Source organism: Sorex araneus, chromosome 7, assembly GCF_027595985.1.
Source record: "Sorex araneus isolate mSorAra2 chromosome 7, mSorAra2.pri, whole genome shotgun sequence".
NCBI classification, from domain to species: Eukaryota; Metazoa; Chordata; class Mammalia; order Eulipotyphla; family Soricidae; genus Sorex; species Sorex araneus.
The window spans coordinates 39,886,796-39,912,068 of NC_073308.1; the positions used below are offsets into that span (position 1 = coordinate 39,886,796).

Consider the following 25,273-nt stretch of genomic DNA (forward strand, 5'->3'; position numbering starts at 1 on the left):
AAACTCCTTCCCACACCACCCCCCACCAAAGGCCAAATCTCAGAACCTACTAACTGTCCTCCCAGCTCCAAAATAACAGAGAGGAAATCTTGGGTGGTTGGTTGTGAACAGTTCTAGGACACACGTTAAATAATAAAAGTACTACGCAAAAAGGAGAGAGAGTAAGAGGAAATGGGGGGGAGGGAGGGAGCAGGGGGGAGTGGCCAGAGGGATACAGAGGGATACACCAGGAAACAGTGGTGGAGAATGGGCACGGATGGAGGGGTAGGTACTCAAACATTATTACATGACCGAAACGTAATCACGCAAGTTTGTAAGCATATGTAAGTCTGTAACTATCTCACGGTGATTCATTAAAATAAAAATAAATAAAAGTGCGACACATTTCCTCTAAATTAATCAGTGTTTGGCTTTACTATCCTGCCTCCGCCAACACACAGACATCCCACCACATTTTGAGGGAACTTACTCATCTCTCCAGCCTTTGATGAACAGGTCAGAACTTCGCAGAATTATGTTTTGTGATCTAAAAGAGACAAGTGAACTCAGACACCACCCCCACCCCCCCCCCCCCCGGCCCCCCGCATCCGGACTCCTGCCTTGGCTAGAATCTGCCTCCATTTCATCCTCCCCACCCCGGTTGGCATTGCTTTATCGCTTTACAGTTCTTTTCTTTAGGAAAATAGGAGAGAAGAGGAAACCCCAAATATAAAAGAAAGGAATCAATTACACATCCCAAGCTGGGATGATGGAGACCCCAGAACTGGATTGCGTCTATCCCTTAAGATCTTACAGTGATTTTTATGAATTTTGGTTCGAGAGAAGCAGGGTGGAGAAATGCCCTGGTGACTTCTGTCACTCTCAGCTTGCCCCTGTAACAGAATACTGCACAATGGAAGGACAACAAGTGGCTCTAGCCAGGACAAGCGCCAGCCACTCGGAGGAAAGAGCCCGCTTGCAAGGGGCCCCTGCGACAGCCCCAACGCCCGACTCTCCGCCACCCACCGGCGCTGCTCTCCCAGCCGGTTCTTCTGGCGTAGGAGGCGGGACCAGGGCTCCGGGCGAGCCACTCAGAGCAGGCCCGAGTCGCCGAGCTCGGGCGAGCCGACCAATGGGCGCGGGGGGCGTGGCCGGGGCCGCGGCCGGGCGGCGTCTATAAGCACCGGGGCTGCGGGGCCGGGCGGCGCGCGGCGGTGCTGGGGGTGCGCGGGCTGGGCGCGGGTCGGGCGCCGCCGGCTCTCGGGTGCGCCGCATGGAGTCGCCGGCTTCCGCGCGGGGGCCCGGCCCCGTCTCGGGCCCCGCCGGGCTCATCAAGTCGCCCAAGCCCCTGATGAAGAAGCAGGCGGTGAAGCGGCACCACCACAAGCACAACCTGCGCCACCGCTACGAGTTCCTGGAGACGCTGGGCAAAGGCACGTACGGGAAGGTGAAGAAGGCGCGGGAGAGCTCGGGCCGCCTGGTGAGTGCCCCCTGCCCCGGGTCCCACGCTCACGAACCCACCCGCGGGCTGTCCGGGCCGCGGCGCGGGCGGGGGTCACCGGGTCCCGCGGCTGTCCAGCTCCCGGGTACGGTGCGTCTGTCCCCGGAACGCGAGCGCAGCGCCCGCGCCGGTCCCCGCCCCGTGCCCGGGACGCTGTGGGCAGGCAGCGGGGAGCGTCGGGGGCGCGGCCGTAACGATCCCGTGAGGACCGGGGTCATTGCTCAACTTTCCCTGTCTGGAACATGGTAGAAAATAGGCCTCGGGGCCCGCGCGATAGGTAGCACAGCGGGTTGGCAGGACACTTGCCTTGCACGTGGCCGCCCGGGTTCCGTGCTCCGCACCCCATATGGTGGTCCCCCGAGCACTGCCAGGAGTGAGCACAGAGCACAGGGCCAGGAGTTCAGTCCTGAACATCGCCGGGTGTAGCCGCCAAACAAACCAAAAAAAGTTAGAAAATGAAAATGTGAATGTAAGTAATTCCTGAGTCAGCCCACCGTAAGAACTGATGTTTTGTTGGGTGAGGCCAGTTCCTCTCATTTGGCTGGAAGGTAGTTAGCACGATTCTCAAATTTGAGCTTAGTAATCCCCCCGGTACTTCTCTAACATAGTATTCTCTGGTTCCACGTCCAGGTGCTTTACCTGGAGTCCAGCATGGGGCCAGAATAATTTGCATTCAGACCAGCCTTTGAGGGCAGGGTGGTCCAGGGATTGCTGTGCCCCGTCCAGGTGGGTGGTGATTGTGAGACATGTGAGTGTGCGCGCATGAGTGAGCGTGTGTGCATGTGTGTATATGCATGTGTGTTAAGTGTGTGTGAGTGTGAGCATGTTTATGATCATGTGTGTGAGCATGTGTGCATGAACATGTAGCGTGGATGAGCATGTATGTGAACATGTGTACATGTGTATGAGCGCATGTGAGTGTGTGTCAGTGTGTGGCATGTGTTGAGTATGTGAACATGTGCATGCACGTATGAGCACATGCATGATTCTGTTGTATGTGTGCAGGTGTGTGTTGAATGTGTGTGAGTGTGTGAGTGTATACATGCGTGCATGTGTGTGAATCTGTGAGCATGTGTGAGCTGTGTTGAGTGTGTGTGAGCATGTGTTGAGTGTGTATGCTTATGAACGTGTGTACGTGAGCATTTGTTGAGTGTGTGTGCCTATGTATGAGCATGTGAGCATGTGTGTGTGTGTGAGTGTGAGCGTGTGAGCATGTGTGAACATGCATATGGCACAACTTTGCCCATTGGCCATGGCAGCAACTGCCTCCCTGGACTGTTTGCTTTTGCAGCCAGTAGCTGGTTTGAAATTCAAGAAGTCAGTTCATTGGTGAGGGAGAGTCGCCGCTGGAGAAAGGAGGTGGATTAAAGGGCCCTGAGTGTGTTTTTCCTGCTAACGCCTGGCACGGTCCCCTGTGCCCGCTGCCAGGTTACAGCTATTGGGCAATCATGGACTTCCTGGCTTTCCTTTTCTTTCTCTTTCTGTAACTGTGAGGGCCAGGGAGGCTCCAGGCTCGAGACAGGGGCCCAGGCGTTGTCAGGGGCTTAGCGGGACCAGGCTGCCCAGGGCCTGTGGCTCGTGCCTCTTGTTCGGGGAAGACAGTCCCAGCACCCAGAACAGGGAACTGAGATTGAAGTTCAGAGATCCTGCCCTGGGCCGCCTGGCGGAGGGCAGGGCGGGGGCGGGCAGGGGGAAGCATGGGTTCTGGAGTGAGATAAACCGGCTCTCGCTGAGCAGCCTCCGTGCTGGAGGCGGGATTCCTGCTCCTGTTACATCAGAGCAGAGAGTTCAGGAGGCATTCCCTGCCTCTGTCCCGGTCTGGGGCGCAGGCAGGAGACCAGGAGGGGGCTCCTGGCCCTGCTCCGGGGTCCGCCTGCTCTGCCGACCATCCCCACATCACTTCCTCCAGAGCAGCTGCGCACAGGGCTTCTCAGGGGACCCCCCCCCCATTACTGCCTCTCCTGTTCCCTGCAGGGGCGCCCTGAAGTACCTTCAGAGACTCCTGTGGGGGAGGGGTGTGGCTCTGCCCCCCCACCTGCCTCAAGGGGAGCTGAGATTGTTTGGGGGGAGATTCAGAGCCAGCTGGGGGCCTGGCCTGGTCATCTGCACCTCTCTAGCCTGCCCCAGCCCTGACCTGAAGCCGAGGTTGCTACCGTTGGCTGTTGGCTGGAGGGGGCAGAGGGAGGGCCGGCCGGACCGGATTAATGGCTACTCCAGGAGGCCATCAAAGGAAAGACAAATATTTGTTCTGGATCTCCTGGTCTCAGAGTGCATGCCTGGCATCCAAATGACATTTCCTCCTGGGACTCTCCCGGCTGCCCGGCCACCTGCCCCCTAAAGAGAAAAACACCTGCCGGGCCCTTCGGTGCACACATGGGGGGCTGCCCAGCTCGAGGGGCTACAAGTAGATGTGCTCGGGGCCTTGTGTTTCGGTCCCTGTCTCTGGCGGGGCTAAGGACTGAGAGGGACGGCTCCCAGCGCTGTCAGACAGGGTACCAAGGCCTAGAGGGGCATCCTGAGTTGTCCTGTGCTGTCCTGTGCGGCCCCACCCCGGGGACTCCCAACTTACCCACAGGGGCCTGGCTTGCCCCAATGAGCTTTGCCATTCGGGTCACTGTCCCTGGCGGTGTGGGTGTGTGGTCACTAGGAACCACCTTCACTCTGTGGACGGACGCTGTTTTGGATTTTCACTGGTCTGTAAGCTACTGGACCGGGGCTGGAGCAATAGCACAGCGGGTAGGGCGTTTGCCTTGCACGCGGCCAACCCGGGTTCGATTCCCAGCATCCCATATGGTCCCCTGAGCACCGCCAGGGGTGATTCCTGAGTGCAGAACCAGGAATAACCCCTGTGCATCACCAGGAGTGACCCAAACACACACACACACACACACACACACACACACACACACACACACACACACACACACACACACACAAAGCTACTGGGCCAGAGTCAGACTGCAGGGTTTAAACACCACACTGCAGCTTCCCAGCTCTGTGAACCCTGCCTCAGTTTGCTCATCTGTACAGTGGGGTTACAGTACTTCCGGCCACCTGTCATGCTTATTGGCTTCAACCCGGGCATCAAGGTAGAGGACTCGGCACAGTTGCTGACACAGGGTGTCATTATTCTAGCAAGGCCGCCCTGGACGCCCTCGGCTCCGCCACCCCACCCCACCCCCCCAGCCCACGTCTCCCCTGCAGCTTCCAAGCCAGAGCTCTTTGGTCTCTGCTTTGTTCAAAGTCCTCATCTCCGCTTTGGCTCCTGCTGCCAAGAAGGGCTCCCACTGGGCCGGCTGCCAGAGGCACGTCCGTGGGCCGCGGCCTCCAGCTCCTCCTGCACCTGCCTGTTCAGCCACGGAGAAGGAGACCCAGGCTGCAGGCGACGCTTGTCCCTGGGCTCCGGCCAAGCCACACACAGAGGGCCGGGCCGGGAAGCGCCCCGCCTGCCCTCTTGGTGGAGGGGACCAGAAGTTGGTAGGGAGGGGAAGAGGATCTGCACGGAGGGGGAGGGGCTCAGACGCCCCTCAGAGCCGGTGCCAACCCTCCGTCTCTGGGAAGATGTATGGGATGGTGAGCCGCCCCCCAGACGCTCTCCCTAGCCTAGTGCCCGCGGGCCCAGCCGCTCCCCATTATCTAAGTGGGTCATCCTGCAGTGCCTCGGCCCACCCCTTGCGCGGAAGGCAGATGCTCCCCAGGAACGGCCAGGGGAGTCGGGAGCCAGGCTGTAGCTCTGCGCAGTGCCCCTTGCTCCTGGAGCCAGCACTTCTGAATGTTTTTAATGTGTGTGTGGGGGGCGGGCAGAGGGAGGGAGGGGGTCGTAACGGTCCAGCAGTGCTGGGGGCCACCGGGGCTTAGGATGCCAAGCCAGGCCAGGGATCGGATCCAGAGTACTGTGCTCGCCAGGCGTGTACCCCAGCCCGCTGGGCGCTCTCCCCACCGCCTAGATCTTGTTTGTGCAAAGCTACAGGCAAGACCCCTGAAAGTATCCTCTTCAAACCGCGCTTTTCTAAGACAGCTAGCTGGACCCAGGTCCTCCCTGCTCTTGGCTCCCCGGAGGGGGAAATGTGGGAGAGATGGAGCCCAGCAGCCAGCTCGATCCCTCGTGTGGTTGTGAATCTGTAATTGGATGTGGGGGGGGGGCTGTGCCCTGGGCAGCCTGGCTCCTGTCAGAGTGGGATGGGGCATTCCCTGGTGGGGGGGGGTCGGGAGGAGGGTGCTGGCTGGGGGCAGGGCAGGGCATCTCCAAGGAGCCTTTGTCTTCTGAGATGGCACTTCTGCTTTGAGGACTTCCCCTCAGGCAGGTCTGCATGGCTGAAGCAGGGGCTCTGACAACAAGCCCTTCACCACAGAGCTCATCCGTGCCTTTGTGGCTAGCGGCTGGTGACCTTTTTTCTTCTCTCTCTCTCTCTCTCTCTCTCTCTCTCTCTCTCTCTTTTGTTTTTTTTTTTTTTGGCTTTTTGGGTGATACCCGGCGATGCACAAGGGTTACTTACTCCTGGCTCATGCACTCAGGAATTAACTTCTGGCGGTGCTCAGGGGACCCTGTGGGATGCTGGGAACCGAACCCAGGTCGGCCAGGTGCAGGGCAAATGCCCTACCCGCTGTGCTGTCGCTCCTGCCCCCTGTTTCTGACGCCACTCAGCAGGCTGGCTAGAGTTTGGAGAAGAGCTTCAGGACCTGCTGTGCAAATGCATCTTTTCTCTGACCTTTGCTCAAAGCTTCCTCTGCCTGGAGTGCTCCTGATGTCTTTCCCTAGCCGCCCCTCCCCCCCCCATCATTTCCCTAATCCTTCATGGTCAAAAGCAAAGTCTTCTCCCAGAGGTGGTGTTCACGGCCCCTCAAGCAAAGAAGCGCCTCTGTAGGCCCCGGGAGCTCTGCTGTGGCGTCCATCACGGAGCCCGCAGGTGTCCTAACTGCCTCTCTTGGGGCCTCATGACCTGGGCTCAGTTGTCTGAGTCCCCTGTACCTAGTGTGACACCAGGCACACAGTAGGCATTCAGATGCCAGAGACGATGCCAGAGAAGAAGTGGCCTTTCATTTTCAGATGCAGCCCTAGAACTGGCCAGACCAGTTAGCCAAACCATGGAAGCTCCGCAAGGACTAATCTTTCACACCCAAGGCCGGCCGGCCGGGTAATTCGCTTTATGTTCTCCTACCCCGGAACCCCGATTCTGTGCCCACCCCACCCCCAGGTGGAATGGCCATGGACTCTGTCTCCGAAACTTCATTTCTTGGTGAATATGTGGGGCATCCCTAAGGGTGGCACCCACTGCTCCAGGATTGCCTTTCTGCCTCTGCACGATCTATCTGGTGATTTTTTAAATTTTTTAAATCCTCTGAGCACTAGTCAGTGTCTTTGTGATTCTAGAGGTTGCTCAGCTGTTCTGCAGATGAGAACAAAGGTCCCTAATGAGTCTCTTTGCTGAGCTGAAGGGCAGAAGATCACACCTGGTTTATCAACTAGGGATGGCTGGTGACTTAGCCCGTGTTGACCCGGTGATGTGAGTCTGCCAGGAAACAACTCTGAACTGTCTGTAGCAGAGACCCGGGCCTGGGCGGAGAGTCAGAGGGATGCTGACGACAGGGAGAGGGAGCCTCTGCCTCGCCGCCCAGCCCCTGCAGGCCTTTCTTTCCCCCCCCCCCCCCCGCCATGCCGGCCCCACTGTGCTCTCCCAGCACCCAACATGGGTGATGGGGTTCCCGGCCGCAAGGCAGAGCCTGAGTCCAAGGGAGGCCGGAACTGTGTCTGGGGATTAAGAATGATTAGGCTTCGGAACCCCTGGCTTCCAAAGCCGAAGGAACTGGGCCTCGGGTTCTACGGGGGCAAATCTGCCTGTGTGGGCACTCCTAGCACTCTTTAGACTGCATGTATTATTTTTTTTTAAGAACTTTTATTTATTTATTTATTTATTTGCTTTTTGGGTCACACCTGGCGATGCACAGGGGTTACTCCTGGCTCATGCACTCAGGAATCACTCCTGGCGGTGCTCAGGGGACCATATGAGATTCTGGGAATCGAACCCGGGTTGGCCACGTGCAAGGCAAATGCCCTACCCGCTGTGCTATTGCTCCAGCCCCTCTATTTTTTCTTTTTAATCTTCCTTTTTAAAAAAAAAATTTTTTTTTTGGCCACACCCGGTGATCCTTAGAGGTTACTCGTGGCTCTGCACTCAGGAATCACTCCTGGCTGTGCCCAGGGGACCATCTGGGATGCTGGGATCGAGCCCTGGTCAGCAGCGTGCAATAGACTGCCTCTATTTTTTTGTTTTGTTTTGTTTTTAATGTTTTTAAGCAAATAGTTCAGTTTCTCCCTTGTTTTATGTTTCGTGCTGAGGGCCGGTGAGGGTGACAATCCCAGCACTGCTCAAGGGACCTTGGGGTGCTGAGGATTGGGGCAGCATCTTTGTGTTTGGCATCTCAGTTCGCACGGTGGTGTCAGCCCCTCACGCAGCCGCCTGATGCGAGATCTCAAGTGTGCGATTTATCTCTGGCTGGTTTTCTCTCACTCCGGCTTCGCAACACTTAATCTCTGTTGTCTGATTTTAAAAAGCAAAAAGAATTCAGAGGAGATAGTTAAGTCCCTCGAGTCCCCTGTCAGAGGTCTGGAGGGTGCGGCCGGTTCAATCCAGAAAAGAGGGTTCCGGTGCCCCCTTGGCCCCCTTGCCTTGGGTCACTGGGGAGAAGGCAGCGCGCAAAGCCCCCGCCCCCAGCCTCCCCTGCAGCTGGCACCTGGGCCTCTTCAGCATTCTGGGGGGGTTTGGGGGGGCTTCCCGGTGCCCTGCCCCCTGCCATTGTCCTCTTTCAGGGATGCAGCTCTAGGGGAGGCACCCGTGGCCGTCGCTGGGGTGACGGGCGTCTTTGTGAGCAGCTCCTCTTACGAGATTACGCGCGTTCCACGTTCCGCATTCTTGTCCCCTGGGGAACACAGCCGCTGTCCCCCTCCGGAAGCCATTGTCCGCCTGCAGGGCCCGTGAAAGGCGGGATTAGAGCCCCTCCCGTGGCAGGGGGGCTCCCTTTTCTGTCTCCTTTGGAACTGGGGACTGGAAGGCGGTGCTGTTTGTGCCTGTCTGGCGCAGAGAGGGGAACTGTCGAACTTGGGGGGTGCCCGAGGGACCGAGGAAGGACCGAGAGGACCGCCCCCCCCCCCCGCCCCCTGACTGCCCGGGGCCTGCCCAGCACTTGCGCCAGGGGCTGCCCGGCGCCTGTTGTGCTTCACAGAATGGGAAGGAAGCCGGGGCTTCCCTGCGGACAGTCCCGACTCCCCCCTGCACACGCCAGGGGCCACAGGGCCACACGCTGCTGCGTTTGCCCCTCTCTGCCCAGAGGTGCCACTTCATGGTCTGTCTCCGTTTCCTCTCGCCTCACTCCACCCTTCCTGTGCCGGCCGGGCTCGGCCTTATATGGGCTCTCCACCTTTCCCAGGGCAGCCCTGCAGCTCTGGGAGTTCGTTTGTTTGTTCCTGGGGACGGGGGCATTCCTGGCCCAGATCAGAGCGTCTGGGGGGAGGGGAGGTTCTTCCCTTTTTTTTTTATATTTTTGGGTGATAAAAATAATTGTAACGGGCTGGAACAATAGCACAGAGGGTAGGGCGCTCGCCTTGCACGTGGCCGACCCAGTCTGACCCAGGTTCAATTCCCAGCATCCCATAGGGTCCCCTGAGCACTGCCAGGGGTAATTCCTGAGTGCAGAGCCAGGAGTAACCCCTGAGCATCGCTGGTGTGACCCAAAAAGAAAAAAAAAAAGGTTGTAACATGAAACTTGCCATTTTAAGTGAAGTAGTTAGTTCATGAGCTTGTGTGACCGTCCCACGCTGTCTCAGCCCAACAGAAGTGCAGGTCCCCTCAGCAGTGCCTCCCTCCCCTCTCCCCTCTGCTGCCTTCGGGGTCTGTGAACTGCCTTGGACAGTGTTTGTCCTCGTGTCTGGGCCGTTCGCAGGTTTTTGCGCATCTCCGGGTTGTGCCAGCCAGTGCTTTGTGCTTGGAGCACCCTGTGGAGGTGTTTTCCCCAGGCGGTTGGGGGTGGGGGGGACAGTTCATTTGCCAGTGCAGTCAGTGGGCATTCCGTCTGCTGAGTGCCCACAGTGTGTGGCGATCCATCCTCGAGGACGCCAGCCTGGCCGTGTGAGGCACCGAGCATCCGCCTGACGAGGCGCTCTGTCACTGTTCCGCCTGCCGGGGCACTCCGGAGGCTGCTCCTTCCCACGGCGGGGCCCGCTCCAGCCCTGCAAGAGCCTCCTCTCCAGCCCGCCCCCACCCAGGGCTGGGCTCCGGGGACCCCAAGGCCTCAGGCGTAGCTTCAGGCAGACCCCGGAATAAGCAGTCCTCAGAGCTGCCTGTTCCCGCCAGGCCTCTCTCCTCACGCATCCCCTGTTCTGTCTGTCCCCAGGTGGCCATCAAGCTGATCCGAAAAGACAAAATCAAGGATGAGCAGGATCTGCTGCACATCCGGCGGGAGATCGAGATCATGTCGTCGCTCAACCACCCGCACATCATCGCCATCCATGAAGGTAGTGACAGCGGGGGGGCGTGGGGGCAGGTGGGCAGGAGACAAAAGGTCGACTCTGGGTCTCGGGTCCTCTTCTGTGAAGCCCGAGAGCCCTGCCAAGGCCACAGGGCACTCTCAAAGGTCAAATGAAATGTCACACGGTGCTCAAGTCATAGGAAAAACCCAGTGGATTGTAGAGTTTGGTCATCATTGCTTGGTCTTGCTCTCCCTCCCAGCTGGGGATGTCAGTGTGGCAGGGGTGCAGACCTGCACCCCTCTAGGAGTGGGGGGTGAGTGAGGGTGCTCCTCTGTCTCATCTCAGGAGTGGGGGTGCTCCTCCCTGCCCCATCTCCGAAGTGGGAGTGCTCCCCGTTTCAGGAGTGGGAGTGCTCCCCGTTCCAGGAGTGGGAGTGCTCGTCCTGTCCCCTCTCAGGACTGGGGTGCTCCTCTCCTTGAGTCCAGCTGGCTCGCTGAGTCATTGCTGCTGCGAGGCCGCCTCTCCCCTCTGCGTCTCTCGCACCTCCTCTTCCTCTGACACCGTGTGCCCTTCCACACCAGCTGCCCTGTTCCCTGTGACCCAGACAGCGGTGAGCAAGAGAGGGTGACGAGGGAAAGAGGGGGTGCACCCTCCTACGCACACCTGTCTGCTCTCCATAGAGAGCAGCGCAAGGCTCAAGGCCTTGGCTCAGGTACAAGGCCCGGCGGCCTATGGGTTTGCCCTTGCCCCGGCGGGGCGAGAGAGCAGACCCCTCTCTCAGGCCTGCGTGCTCCCAGCGGGGCCAGAGAGCCAACACCTTTCTCAGGCTCTGGACACAGACTCGGGCCCTGTGGCCTGAGCCTGTTCCCAAGAAGCCCAGGCAAGTGCCTGGCTAATGGTACCTCTGGGTTCCCTCAGGGAAGAGTGGGCAGGTGAGCGTGTGGGTGAAGCCAGGCTGAGCTTAGTGACTCTATGTGTGTGTATGTGTGTGTGTGTGTTGTGTGTCCACACCCCCTGGCGCTCAGGACGTGGCTTGCCCTGCACCTTTCCAGTCAGCTGACTTAGGGATGACACAACCCCCCGTGCGTCTGTCCTGGCAGGGTCCCCAGATCCAGGCAGGTGGGGATAACTCCAGTCCTGGGTGCCGACCTCTGACCTCGGGGCTAGGGTGTGCCTGCTTGGCTCCAGGAATTGGGGGTTTCCACGGCACGAAGATTGCGTGCACCCCTGTGCAGATGGGGAGCGCCTCAGCCAGGTGCTGTCCCAGGAAAACGGGGAGCAGCGTCCTCCCGGCCGTGCTGCCCAGGCCCCTCCTCGCAGGCACTAGGTCTGGGCCTGGCCGGGCAGGCCAGAGTCATCAGACCCGTTTGACACAAAGCTGCAGTGACATGCCGAGCTGAAGGGCCAGTTTGGCAAGCCAGCTGTGCCCGGCCTCTCCAGAGGGCTGGGGCCGGGACAGGCCAGCTAATCACCAGCCTGCACTGACCCCTGCGTGCAAGGCCCCGGCCCGGTCGGCCCACTGGAGTATGTTCGAGCTTCCACGTTTCTACATTTCCCGCCCTCTCTGTCCTTCCTGTGGGGGGTGCTTCTGGACATTATTTCCAGGTGCTCCCTGAGAGCACTCGTCCCCAGGGGCCAGGAGGTGCCCCTCCTCAGGGCTGTGACAATGTCAGTCTGGAGGCAGCTTGTTCCGCCAGCCTGGCAACTGGCAACTGGCACTCCCTTCTCCTTCTCGCCCTGTAAGTCGTCATCACTACCCCAGGCTTCGGGAGGAAATTGAGGCATAAGAGTTGATTAACTGGGGCTGGAGCAATAGCACAGCGGGTAGCGCGTTTGCTTTGCATGCGGCCGACCCCGGTTTGATTCCCAGCATCCCATATGGTCCCCCAAGCACTGCCAGGAGTAATTCCTGAGTGCAAACCCAGGAGTGACCCCTGAGCATCAATAGGTGTGACCCAAAAAGCAAAAAAAAAAAAAGGGGGGGGCTGGAGCAATAGCACAGCGGGTGGGGCGTTTGCCTTACACGTGGACTGACCCGGGTTCGATTCCCAGCATCCCATATGGTTCCCTGAGCACCACCAGGGGTAATTCCTGAGTGCAGAGCCAGGAATAATCCCTGTGCATCACCAGGTGTGATCCAAAAAGCAAAAAAAAAAATAAATAAATAATTGATTAGCTGGCTAAGGTCGCCCAGCTCGTGAGGGGTGGTGCCAGGGCTCCAGCCCACCCTGCCGCCTTAATGTGTCTCCCAGAGTCTCTGGCCACCAGCGGGAGCAGGAGCGGGGACAGCGGGGGCACCTGAAGCATGGAGCTGGTGGTCTGGGAGAGGAGCTGCAGAGACCTGGAGTCCTGCAGGGCTGGGGTGGGGAGAGCCCCCCGCAGGCGCCTCACCCTCTGCTCCTTCCTGCCCAGTGTTCGAGAACAGCAGCAAGATCGTGATCGTCATGGAGTACGCCAGCCGCGGCGACCTGTACGACTACATCAGCGAGAGGCAGCGGCTCAGCGAGCGCGACGCCCGCCACTTCTTCCGGCAGATCGTGTCCGCCGTGCACTACTGCCACCAGGTCAGCCCCTGCCCCCCGCCCCCCCCCCCCCGCTTGGCAGCATGGCAGAGCCAAGACTTGGGGTGCAGAGTACCCCTAGAGAGGGGCGTTCCCAGCTTCCGGTGCTCACCCCCCTCCAGTCCGGGCCTCCCTGGTGGCCTGCCCTTCCTTGACCCGCGTCCCTTCCTCTTCCAGAATGGGATTGTGCACCGGGACCTCAAGCTGGAGAACATTCTCCTGGATGCCAACGGAAACATCAAGGTGAGCCCCGAGTCCTGTGTCCTGCAGCTCAGAACCCCCTCCCCGGCCTCTTTTCACTCCCCTGGCAAAGATTTGAAATGATGAGAGTGTTCCAGCAAGACCCGAGCTCAGACCTCTCTGTTGGCGCCTGTAGGGACCCCTCCTCTCCCCTATCCATTCCAGGACTCACTGAGGGCTCGAGGTCCTGTGGCCTGCGATTGGCAGAGTCCGGGCTCTAGTGGGTTCGTTCCTGGACCAGGCTGGCAGGAGTGTCCATGCAGGATCGCTCCAGAAGCTGGGTGGGGAGCCCGGGGGCTGAGTCCCTGCCCGCACTCTGTGTATGCCCTTTAATCACTGCACCTGTGCCTCGCACAGCCCCTCACACCACCTCCCTGCAGCTGTACCATTCCTGGGTTCCGGCAGTTCAGGTGAGACCCCCGAAGCCCATGCTGAGGAAGGCCCAGACTGGGCTCTGCAGAGACCCACGAGGGTGCGGGGCCTTGCACTCGGGCCTGCTTTAGCATGTCGCAGGGGCTACAGAGATAGGAAAGGCACTGAACTGGCATGTGGCTGCGACCACCACTGCCCATCAAGGCACCCTCAGAGGGTCCCCGGAGCAATTCCTGAGCACAGAACCAGGGGTAGCCCCTGAGCACTGCCAGGTGTGACCTCCAAAACAGAAAACAAAAGGAATCTTCCAGAAGCCAGGACATAGTCCCTTTGGCCGTGGCTCCTGCCCGTGCCCTGAGGTACCCTGGCACTGAGTTCATTCCCCTTATCCAGCCAATTCCCGGAGCAGGTAGGCAGGGGGGTGGCGGGGAGGGACTCTGGCGCCAATATTTCCTTTCAACTCAGACAGCCACAGACTTTCCCATCCTTGCCAGTCATCTGCCACGGGCCTCGCCTAGTGACGGCCTGATAAGAGGCCAGTAAAGCCATAAAGGAGGTGGGGCTGGAGCAATAGCACAGCAGGTAGGGCGTTTGCCTTGCACACGGCCGACCCAGGTTTGATTCCCAGCATCCCATATGGTCCCGTGAGCACCGCCAGGAGTAATTCCTGAGTGCAGAGCCAGGAGTAACCCCTGTGCATCGCTGGGTGTGACCCAAAAAGAAAAAATAAATAAATAAATAAAGCCATAAAGGAGGGAGTTGGCCTCACAGAACTCTCCCGGCCTCACAGGATCCTCCAGCAACGGGGGCTGAGCAGCAGTGCATCCATCTGAGCAGAGCTGGGGCACTGGGACTGAGACATTGCGGTGGGCTTCAAGCTCTCCAGCATCCTGGGGGGCCAGGAAGATCCCTCACCCGGGCTCTGACTAGGCCCAGTTCTGCTCCTGTCATTGCCCTCAGCTCTGCAGGGCTTATGCTCCCCACCTGCACCTGGAGGGTGGGACTCGGAAGATAGCCTGGGCTAGGAGGGCCTCGGGGAGATGGGTCTGGGCTAGGAGTGGCGAGGGGAGATGGGTCTGGGCTAGGAGGGGCGAGGGGAGATGGGTCTGGGCTAGGAGGGGCATCTCGGCCTCACCCCCGTTGGCAGCGGGTTGGCTGACTGCTGAGGTCCTGGCATTGACACGAGACAGGGACTCCTTCCCTCCCGCCACTTGGCAGCTCCTGTTCCCCTTGTCCTTCCTCCATGGGTCACCCCTGGGCCTCAGGAGGGGAGGGGGCCCTAGGAGGTCGGCACTGGGTGCGGAACTGTACCGCCCTCTGAGGGAGCAGCCCCAGGGAGTGAGGGGTGCGGCGAGCCCCTGGAGCCTTGGCGGGGAGTGGGGGTCTTGGGCATGGAGGGCTTCCCTGGGGAGGTGGTGTCCTGGCCCTGGAGGGGGAGACAGGAGAGAGTGGAGCGAGGTGGGGGGGGGTCCCCGGAAAGAGGAGGGCCCCTGGAGTCCCCTCCTCCTCCTGCCTCACTGCCCTCATTGACAGCCTCCCCGGGACCCCAGAGGGGTGGGCAGTGCCCGGTGTGGCTGAGGGCGGGGCAGAGCCAGGACCCCCGCCAGGCTCCTTCATTGTTCATCCCGCCCACAGATCGCCGATTTCGGCCTCTCCAACCTCTTCCACCACGGCCAGTTCCTGCAGACATTCTGCGGGAGCCCCCTGTACGCCTCGCCCGAGATCGTCAATGGGAAGCCCTACACGGGTCCCGAGGTAAGAACCGCCGCCCTGGCATCCCCGCACCTGGGGCTCCCGGGAGGCAGTGATGGATGGGCCGCTCCCCTCCCATCCCTTAGCACACACGAGGATCCTGCTCCACCAAGGCCCGGACTTCAGTGTCCAAACCGAAACCGAAACCCGTCTCCAGGTGGGGCCCGCGGCTGGTATCACAGCCGAGGCGACGCCTTGCACGCAGCTGCCCTGGCCCTGAGGACCTTGGCCCTTCACAAGAGCCGTGCAGTGCCGGCCCCGCTCCCCGGGCACCGGGAGGGCCGCCCCCGTGCCCCTGAGCTTGCCAGCTCCCTGGGACCACCCTCCCCCAGCCCAGGGCCCGAGTGCGTCTGGCTGACCACCCTCTCTCCCAGGTGGACAGCTGGTCTCTGGGGGTGCTCCTCTACATCCTGGTACACGGCACCATGCCCTTTGACGGGCAGGACCACAAGATGCTGATGAGACAGATCAGCAACGGGGCCTACCGGGAGCCGCCTAGACCCTCTGGTGAGTGAGCGGGAGCGTGTGCAGCTCCCGCCCGGCCTCTGAGCTGGCCCCGCCTTCCCACCCCGCCACTGAAGTTTCCCCGCTGCTGCCTTTGAGCTGTGGCAGGTGCCCCGGGAGGCCGGAGGAGGTGTGAGGAGCTCCATGTGCCCTGGCTCCTGCCCCTCCCTGCCCTCGGAGAGCTTGTCCAGGCCAGAGGCAGAGCAGAGGAGCAGATAGACAAGGCCGAGCAGGCTGGGGCTGGAGCAAGAGCACCGGGGCAGGGCACCAGCCTTGCATGCGGCCAACCCAGGTTCAACCCCCAGCACCCACCCCCGTAGGGTCCCCTGAGCCCTACCAGGGGTGACCCCTGAGCACAGAGCCAAGAGTAAGCCCTGAGCACAGCCGGGGGTGGCCCCACAGCTAAACAGAACAAGAACTCAGTGGCGGGGCTGGAGCCATAGTACAGCATGGGGGGGCGTTTGCCTTGCACGCAGCCGACCCAGGTCCAGTTCCCAGCATCCCATATGGTCCCCCTGTGCATCAGCAGGTGTGACCCTAAAAGAAAAAATATAACTCTGGCTCAGTGGGGGTTAGGCTGGAGCAGGTGGAAGGCAGAGAGGAACTTCTCAGAGTCACCCGGTGACCAGGAAGTGCTGAGACACGGGCCAGTCCCACTGTAGCCGAAGTGCTGGTGGGTTGCGGGGAGGGTCCTGGGTACCACAGCCGACGATGTGCTGTTCTTCTGCTTTCCAGATGCCTGTGGCCTGATCCGGTGGCTGCTCATGGTGAACCCCAGCCGCCGAGCCACGCTGGAGGACGTGGTCAGCCACTGGTGGGTCAACTGGGGCTACGCCACCCGCATCGGGGAGCAGGAGGCCCTGCCGGAGACGGGGGCCCCGGGCGGCGACGCGGGCCGGGCGTCCGTGGCGGGCTGGCTGTGGCGCTCGTCGCGCCCGCTGCTGGAGAACGGGGCCAAGGTGCGCAGCTTCTTCCGGCAGCACGCGGGGGGCGCGGGCGTGGAGCGCCAGCACTCCCTCAAGAAGTCCCGCAAGGAGAACGACATGGCGCAGCCCCTGCAGGAGCCCCCGGCCGCCCCGCACCCGCACCCGGGCAGGGGCAGCCTCAAGCAGCCCAAGGGCATTCTCAAGAAGGCTGCGGCCCCCGCGGAGGCGGAGAAGAAGAAGGAGGAGGAGGAGGAGGAGGAGGAGATGGAGGTGGCCCGGGGGGGCGCCAAGCCGAGCCCCAGCCAGGCCGCGCCCTCGGCCCCCAGGAAGGGCATCCTGAGGAAGGCTCAGAAGCGGGAGTCCGGCTACTACTCCTCCCCCGAGCCCAGCGAGTCCGGGGAGCCCCTGGACGCAGGGGACGTGTTTGCCAGGGGGCCGTCTGTGGAGCAGAAGCCCCCCGCGGACGCGGGCCCCCGGCACCGCAAGGGCATCCTCAAGCACAACGGCAAGTTCTCGCGCACGGCGCTGGACCTCACGGCGGCCCCCACCTCCGGCTCCTTAGACCAGCTGGCTTCAGTCCCCCCAGCCCCCCGGGCCGGCCGCCCCTCGGGGGCCGTGAGCGAGGAGAGCATCCTGTCCTCCGAGTCCTTTGACCAGCTGGACCTGCCCGAGCGGCTCCCCGAGGCCCCGCTGCGGGGCTGCGTGTCCGTGGACGACCTGACGGGCCGGGAGCAGCCCGGCTCCGAGAGTCCCGGGGCCAGGCCACTGAGGCGCTGGCGGCGCGACCCGCTGGGGGACAGCTGCTTCTCCCTGATGGACTGCCAGGAGGTGACGGAGGCCTACCGCCAGGCCCTGGGGGTCTGTGCGAAGCTCAGCTGAGAGGGGGCGCCGGCCCTGCCCAGAGAGCCCAGCACCGGCGCTGGACCCTAGGGGGTGTCCAGCCCTGGCTGACCCAGAAGATAGAGGGAGGGGAAGAAGAGTGGAGACGCCGAGGGGAGGCCGGGGCCGGGCCCGCTGCCCGTTCTTGTCCTGGGGGGACCCGCTCTGTCCTCTCCCTTTGTCACAGCAGAAAGGACAGGCACGGAGCCTTCTTGCCAAGCGGGGAGGGGGACAAAGGCACCCCTTTCCCACTCTCACCAACACTGAGAGAGGGCCTGGCGCCCCCTCAAGGCTGGGGTTCGCTGGAAGGGGCTCAGAGCCCGTGGGAGAGCACAGCGCGACCCCTCAAAGGTCCTGCGCCCTTCTCCAACCTCCGGTCCCCGCGTGGGTTGCGGGAGAGCTGCTCTGCATCGAGAAGACTTGAAAGGACTCAGGCTAATATTGGACCTCATCTCCAGGGGGTCCCGGGACCCGGGGCCCCCCCGTCCTGCACCTCAGATACTAGTTCTGGCCTCCAGGCCGCCCTGCTACTGAGAATCAGTGTGTCCGTATGTCTGTGTGTCTGGGCTTTCAGGACCCCAGAATGTCTTTATTTATTTTCAGTGTCTCCGTTGTGTGTTTTTATTTTTGTTTTTAAGTGACTCTTGCCGATTGCAATGTGAATCCCTGGTTCCGGGGACATCCACTCTGCCCTCAGTCTTGTGCACAGGCAAAATACACAGTCTTGCGTGTTTTGGCAATCATGTCAAGCTCCTCGTGGAAGGGAGGGTCTTGAATCCTCATGGTCGTCGTCGTAGCGTCTTGGGGGAGGGGGCATGTCTCTGGCCCCCTCACTGTGTGTCCTGAGTCTGTCTACCTACTGGACCCTCTTCCTCTGGGGCCAGAAAGCCCCACTCCATTAAAGCAGAACAGTGATCGGAAAACAGGCTCTGTCGGTGTGTGGGGCACAGGTGGTCCCTGGTCAACCATTGGGGGTGGCGGGGACATCGTTGAAGTCAGAACACTGCCGGGGAAGGCAGATACTCCGTGAAACACACCCCTCGGCTGGCTCTGGAGCAGTGAGCCATCAGGCCTGCCCCGGTTGGGGTGGCCTGTGCGAAACACAGTGACAGCAAAAGGCCAGCCCTAGCACCCCCTGTGTCCCCCACAGCAGACCTGCCCCCCCCCCAGCTAGGATCCTGCACCCGGCCCCGTTTGCTCTGCAGGTGGTGACACTGAAAGAGAATAAAGCGTGGGGCTGTTCCCAACCGCCCCGTCCCGCCTTCTCCACTCCTCCCCCGCCCAACACGGTCCGCTGCTTGAAGACACCCCCACAGCCTTTCTTCCCTCCCCAGCCCGTTCTCTGCAGCCAGGAATGCCTGGAATGCCCCTCCCACCCCCTGCTGAGCATTCCCGGGCTGCTCCATTCAGAAAGTCCTGGCCTGGGCTGAGGATGAAAGGGAGGAATGAGGACAAAGTGCAGGCCCGCGCCGGCTGGCCCCAGCTCCAGGCTGGCTGGGCCCCCCAGGCCCCCCCTGTTCCTGGGGTTCGCTGGCCTCGTGCATCTCCAGTCCTGACCGGCGCTGGCTCCTAGTCACAGCACACCCACCTGCCTACCTGTGTTGGAGGGGCATTGGGACCCTCCTTCCTGCATCCAGGGAGCTGGCAGAGATACTGAGTCTGGGGAAGGGGCGCAGAGCCCAGCCACCGAGAGCTAGCCAAGATGTGAGTGCCGGTGAGAAGGTGAGCCCAGAGAGAGCACAGAGGGCAGGGCCCTTGCCTTACATGTGGCGACCCAAGAGTCACTTCCGAGTGCAGGGCCGGAGCATTTCCAGGTGAGCCCCGCTCAAAAGAAAATTGCTAGGGGCTGGAACGGTAGCACAGCGGGTAGGGCATTTGCCTTGCACTCTGGCCAACCCGGGTTCAATTCCCAGCATCCCATATGGTTCCCTAAGCACCGCCAGGAGTAATTCCTGAGTGCAGAGCCAAGAGTAACTCCTGAGCATCGTTGGGTGTGACCCAAAAAGGAAAAAAAAAAATACTTTAAACACAAAAAACAACAAAAAAAACCCAGATCCTTGGAAGCCTCCTGAGTGAAAGCTAGGTTGTTGAGGGTCCTGAGTGTGACCCGAAAAGAAAAAAAAAAAAGCTAGATAATTTATCTCCCTCTCTGAGGTCCTAAGTTCTGGGGCCTGGGCTAGACACTGGGCTAACAGTGAGAGTTTTAGGGAAAAAAAATCACCTTCAAGAGGCTTATGGGGACAGAGCAATAGCTCTAAGGATTGGAGCACATACTTGGCGTATGGATGCCTGGTACCGCATGGTCCTGCTGTGTCACTTTATGTGCCAGGAAGAGTCCCCCACCAAAACGGAGAGGGCAAAGCATAGATTCCAGCAGGCAGCAGAGTCATTCCTGAACTCTCTTGTGTGTGAAGTTCTGGAAGATAGTGGTCATGGCTGCACGATACTGGCGCCTGCAGATGAGCCGGTGAAAAACTTGGTGCAAAGCCGTCTGTTCAGGGGTCGGAACAATAGCACAGCAAGTAGGGAACTTGCCGTGCACATGGCCAACATGGGTTTGATCCCCGGCACCATATAGCATCTCCTGAGCACCACTTGGAGTGACCGGGAGCACAGACAGAGCCAGGAGGAGTAAACCCCAAGCATCATCGAATGTGCACGCCCCCCCAAAAAAAAGAAAAAGACCAAGAAAGCTTGACAGGCTTTTGGGCCCTGGCCTCACCCCACCATATTGTTAGACACCAAACAGTGCAGAGGGCTGAGAGTACCGTGGGTGAGGCACTCACATCCGGGTGACCCGGGTTCCATTCTGGCACCCCATCGGATCCCTCGAGCCCTGTCAGGAGTGATCCCTGAGTGGAGACCCAGGAGCAAGACCTAAGCGCTGCCAAATGTGACCCTCAAACAAAAACAAAAACAAAACAGAGTCCAGAAAAGCTCAGAGGGAGGACGCTGAACCCCAGGGGGTGAGCTGGGGGTGGGGACAGATGGAACTGTTGGAATATTTCGTGCCACCTCAGTGCCTCTGGAATGTGAATAACCTCCGAGCGCAGGCGGGCACCTTAGGGGGCAGGAAAGAAACTTCTGAAACCATTGTGACCGGAATCCTTGCTCAGAACCAGGGAGGGAGCCCTGCGGGCCTCTCGGGTCCCACCTTCACCCCCCTCTGGGCCTGGCTCCCTCCTGCAGTAGGACCGAAGTAAGGGGAATGCCCCTGAGACGTGCCAGGGACTGTTCTCAGTGTGACTGACAGCAGCACTAGGAGATGCCCCCTGGGTGAGAGGCCACTAGGTGACTCTCCCACTAGGCCCCTTTGCAGGGGGGTGGGGAGGGGCACACCTGGTGGTGCTTGAGGGAGGGGGCGACCGTGCAGTGCCAGGGATGGAACCCGGAGCTCCAGCCCGTTGACTCACCCTCACTCACCTTCCCCAACACACACCCGCTGAGGACTGAAGCCGGGGATGGACCCAGAACAAAGGGTTCACTGAAGGGCCCAGGCATAGTTTTGTTGTTGTTGTTTTTGTCTGCGGGCCACACCTCACAGTGCTCCGGGCTCATGTGGTGGGCTCTCTGCACGCAAAGCCGGCCCTCAGCCCATCAAGCTCTTTCCAGCCCAGGTCCAAGATGTTTTTGTTTGTGTTTGTTTGGGGGGCCACACCTGGGCTATCCGCAGGACTGACTCCTGACTCTGAGCTCTGGGATCATTCCTGGCAGGCTCGGGGACACCATACCTGGTGCTGGGGATCAAACCTGGGTCATCCATGTTACTATTGCTGGAACGCCCAAGCCCAGAAGAGAATATTGGGAGGCAGGGAGGCACCACACAACGCATGACAAAGGGCGTTCTTCTGGAAGGCCCAAGGCCCAGGGAGCAGGACAGGACTGTGGAAGGGGGCTGCTGAGCCCCCGATTTCCCTTGCTAAGGCCGGCGTCACCCTACGCTGGGTTCACTGTCCCATGTTTATTCACCTGGTGCCCACAGCGCACATCATCTGAGGCTTAGCCACATCCGGCAGCTAAGCTGGCATAGCCCTGCCAACCTAGGGCCTCTGTCTCTGGAGGGGAAGTGAGACAAGCAGCATGAGTCAACAAGGTGTCATCATCCCCCCAGTGTTTAGGGGACAGGGATGGGGAGGACCATTTACATAGGAGCCCTCAGGTGACATGCATTTGTGCAAAGATCTGAAGAATGATTGGGGAACGGATGGGGGCGGCAGGGGTGGGGGGGAGGGGGGAAACCTTGTTCCAAGTGGGTGAAGGAGCAAAGGCCTTGGGGCCGGAGCAGGGAGGGTACATTCTGGGTGGGCAGGAAGCAAAGACCTTGAGGCGGGAGCAGGGAGGGAACGTTCTGGGTGAGGAGCAGGAAGGCCGGCATCGAGTGGAGGCACAGGGATGGGTCCTGGAGGGAAGGCGAGTCGCAGAGGGCCCTGGGCCTGGCTTCACTCAGAGTGGAGGAGGTGGGGGCTGAGCAGGGCAGAGAAGGAGTCTGGTGATTTGTTTTCATTCGAGGGGAGGGGCGATCCCAGGCTTTGGGGCCTGCACAGGAAATGGAGTGTGGGGAAGGGTGGTGTGTGTGGGGGAGGGTTATGTTGCGAGCTGGAGGTGGAAGTGAGAAGTCTCAGAGTCTGGAATGTGGGAGAAACAAGCGACTTCAAGATGCTGCTAGAAGCGGCTTCTGCTACGGGTGGAAAATCAGACGGGGATTGCTGGGGTGCTGGGTTGCAAAGATGTGGGCTTTTCGGTAGAAAAGGCTGTGAAGGCTGGAACGTGGGGGGCTGGGGGGTGCTGAGCTGGAAGGGAGTGCAGTTCTGTCTCCAGACCTCAGGGATGGAGAAGGCTGGGGGGTAGGGGCTCTTCACACAGAAGACTCACAGGGACTCAGTTTCCCCGTCAATGATGAGACCCAGTCATTCAGGACTCTGTCCAGACCCATCTTCAAAGGCCTCAGGACATGAGAAGGTCCCCAGGACCATGCCTCTGACACGGGCCGTTAGCTTGTACGATCAGGACCCCCGGAGATAACCAGCCCCTCCACTCCGGGCCTTCCTCTACAACTTCCTGCCTAAATCACTGGGGAGCTCAAGCCGAGCCCCAAAATCTGCACCTGAACACACCCGGCGCCTTCCCGTGCCCACTGAAATGCAGCAGCAGCACCCAGGTGAAGACCCCCTGACGTCACTCTCTTGGAAGCCCCCAGACTCGCTTCTTTCTGCCTGTGAGGCAAGTCTTTCTCCCACTTGGCCGCCTCAGGCCCTGCAATCCTCCCCTCACCCTTGGCTTTGCAAAGAGAAGCCCTAAGCTGCCCAGCCTGTCCCCTGCCCAGCCCCCAACCCACCGCCTCCCAGCCCCCTCCCACCCCCCAGGGCGCCGAGGTCACGCTGAGGCATGAGTCATCCCGCGTGGGGGAGGGGCTTCAAGTCCATAAATGGGCAAAAAACTCTGATTTCAGGTTTCAGTTTCCAGGAAAGGTCGAATCTGTCCCTCGATGGATGTCCTCCTCCCCCAAAGGAATTCCCAGAGGAAAGGAAGGCCTGGCCGAAGGCTGGCTGTGACCGACGGAATTCTAGAAACAACAGACATTCTTCGGAGATATAGTGGAGGCTGACTCAGCTTCCCCGACAGACAGACTGCCTGCCAGGATTTTCCCAGCCAGAGAAGTCAAACCTCCGTTTCCGGGTGGCTGGCTCGGGAGCTGCACCCCTGTCCCCTTCACGGCTCTGTAGCCCTCAGGGTGCCGGTCCTCCACCCACACACGCTGGACACTCAGCCTTGGCCCTGGGTGGTCACAGGCGCTGCATTGGACTCAGGGAAAGGCTGAAGAGACGCTTCAAAGCTCCCAGCTGGCTGGTGACACCCCCCCTTCCCCCCTCCCCCGCCTCCCCCCTGCAGAACTTGTTGGCAGTGCCTCAGGCCCCTGGTCCCTGGCTGTGATTCCTATTGTCCTTCCGGGGGTCCCTGCCCAGAAGCGCCTTTGTCCTCACAGTGGGCGCTGCTGGCAGCTTTCCGCCAGCACTCGCTCTCTGGCCCAGCGCACAGTTCTCTGGGAATCGAAACTGGCTGGGAGAGGCCGGGTGGCACCTCGGGAGAGCCCTGCCCAGTGCCAGGGTCCAGCGAGATCTCAGGAGCTGGACCTCACTTGGCTGCACCAGACTGTTGCTCACTGGGGCAGACTCAGAGATTCCGAGATGGGCCGTGAGAATGTCCACTCATTGATCTACAGCGCCCCTAACTGCCGCCACCCGGTCCTGTCGGCAAGGTCACCGAGGGAATGTTCAGGGTCAGGGGTGGGGGCTGCAGGGAGGAGTGGTCCTTGGAAACAGGGCCAGGAGAGCAGGCTGAGTGGGCTTCCTGGCTGGGCCCTCTGCCAGGGTCCACAGCGGGTGATGCTCAGGACCCCCGGCCCATGCAGTCGTGGGAACTGTCCACGACTCAGCCGGGACCTCGGGCTGACTCCTGGGCGCACACATTCCTCCTGCCCCCAGGCCCTGCACACCCCACACTCGCTTCCAAAGTCACTTTCACAGTCCACGCACGCCCGTCGGGATGCCAGGAGACTCACGTGAAGGTGCTCTGTGAGTGATACCTGCACAGAGCACGCCTGGGCCCTGAGCGGTGTTCAATAAATGTTTAATAAAGGGCCTCGGCCTGCTGCTTCCCTGGAGCCGGCCCCTCACAAAGGAGACCCGATAGTTAAACCAGTGATAACCCACCCCCTCATAAACCCACCAACTGAGACCTCAGCATTGTTCTGGGAGCCATGGAAAATACAGCAGCAATAAAGCACGGTCCCCTCCCTGTCCCCTCCCACCAGGAATGTATAGACAACAAAGCAGAAGCTATAAGCCAGCACCTCAGGCTGCCCCTGACCTGTGGGGTGCGGGGCAGGCTCAGGGTGTGGCCGGAACAGAAACTGGAGACGGTTCCAGCTCCACGGCAGCTGATGGTAAGGGACCCTTGGGTGGGCAACACACACTGACTGGTTGTTTTCGGTCCCCGCTCGGCATTAACGGGTTAGCAGCAGACTGGGGACTCCAGCCCTGAAGGGAGGAGCCCCCTGACGAGGCGTTAGGACCCAGGGCCAGAGGCATGGTTTGGTGCTGGAGGCCACTCAGCTATGAGGTAGGGACCCAGTGGGGGCAGGGGCAGCCTCCCAGCCAGCATTAGCCCTGCCCCCACCCACCCTCGGCAGGAAGTGAGGCTGAGTTGCAGGGAGCAGACCTGGGGCTGAGCTGGTAAGTCCCTCTGGTGCCAGCTGGTGCCCTCTGGTGCCAGCCTAGAGGACCAGAGAAAGAGCTGGGTGAACACCAGACTCCCCTCTCTCTCTCTCTCTCTCTCTCTCTCTCTCTCTCTCTCTCTCTCTCTCTCTCTCTCTGTGTCTCTCTCTCACCCCACCACCTGTTTTTGGCCCAGGTCTTACTCCTGGTTCTGTTCTCAGGAACCATATGTGGCGCTAGGGACAGAACCCGACTGAATCAGTCACATGCAAGGCAAAAAAAGTGCCCTACCCATTGTACTACCTCTCCGGCCCTTCATTTAATCTCATCTTTCCTGATGAAGGGGTTCCACGTCTGTTAAAGTCCTGGCACAATGTGGAGTTGTTGAGATTTTTCTCCACTGAGAAAACTTGGCCCACTTCACACCCCGTAGGCGTGCCCAGGTCCCATGTTTTTCTACACCCTGTTTGTTTTATTTGTTTTGTTTTGGAGCCACAGGTGCTCAGGGCATACACCTGACTGTGCTCAGGGATCAATCCTGGCAGTGCTTGGAGAGCATATGGGGTGCTGGGAATTGAACTCGAGTTGGTCATGGGCAAGGCAAGCACCCTAACCACTGTACTATCTCTTCGGCCCGCCACACCCAGTTTTTCATCCCTTCCAGGTACTGGGCAAGACTCAGCCTCTGCCTCTCGCTTTGCATGCTACATAGGAACCCAGCTTGGAACCATAGCAACCAACCTCCCCTCCCAGAAAGGACAAGGGGCTGGGGAAATGGTTCAGAGGGCAGAGGCATATGCCTTACACGTGCAAGGACACAATTTGAACCCAAGACTTCATGGTCCCCTGAGCTCCACCAAGGTGACCCAGCACTGACGGAC

General features: G+C 60.2%; 2 protein-coding genes across 2 annotated transcripts in view; one reads left to right on the forward strand and one right to left on the reverse strand.

The window, feature by feature from the left end:
- CDK18 (cyclin dependent kinase 18) overlaps nt 1-25,273 on the reverse strand; it is a 238,384-nt gene that overhangs the window by 207,461 nt on the left and 5,650 nt on the right. The gene's annotated exons all lie outside the window — the stretch shown is intronic.
- On the forward strand, nt 1,139-18,119 carry NUAK2 (NUAK family kinase 2). Its single transcript, XM_004610076.3, has 7 exons — nt 1,139-1,459; nt 9,869-9,989; nt 12,357-12,508; nt 12,683-12,748; nt 14,753-14,872; nt 15,244-15,376; nt 16,109-18,119. The coding sequence occupies exons 1-7, from the start codon at nt 1,253-1,255 to the stop codon at nt 17,176-17,178; spliced, it is 1,869 nt and encodes a 622-aa protein (XP_004610133.2). The 5' UTR covers nt 1,139-1,252; the 3' UTR covers nt 17,179-18,119.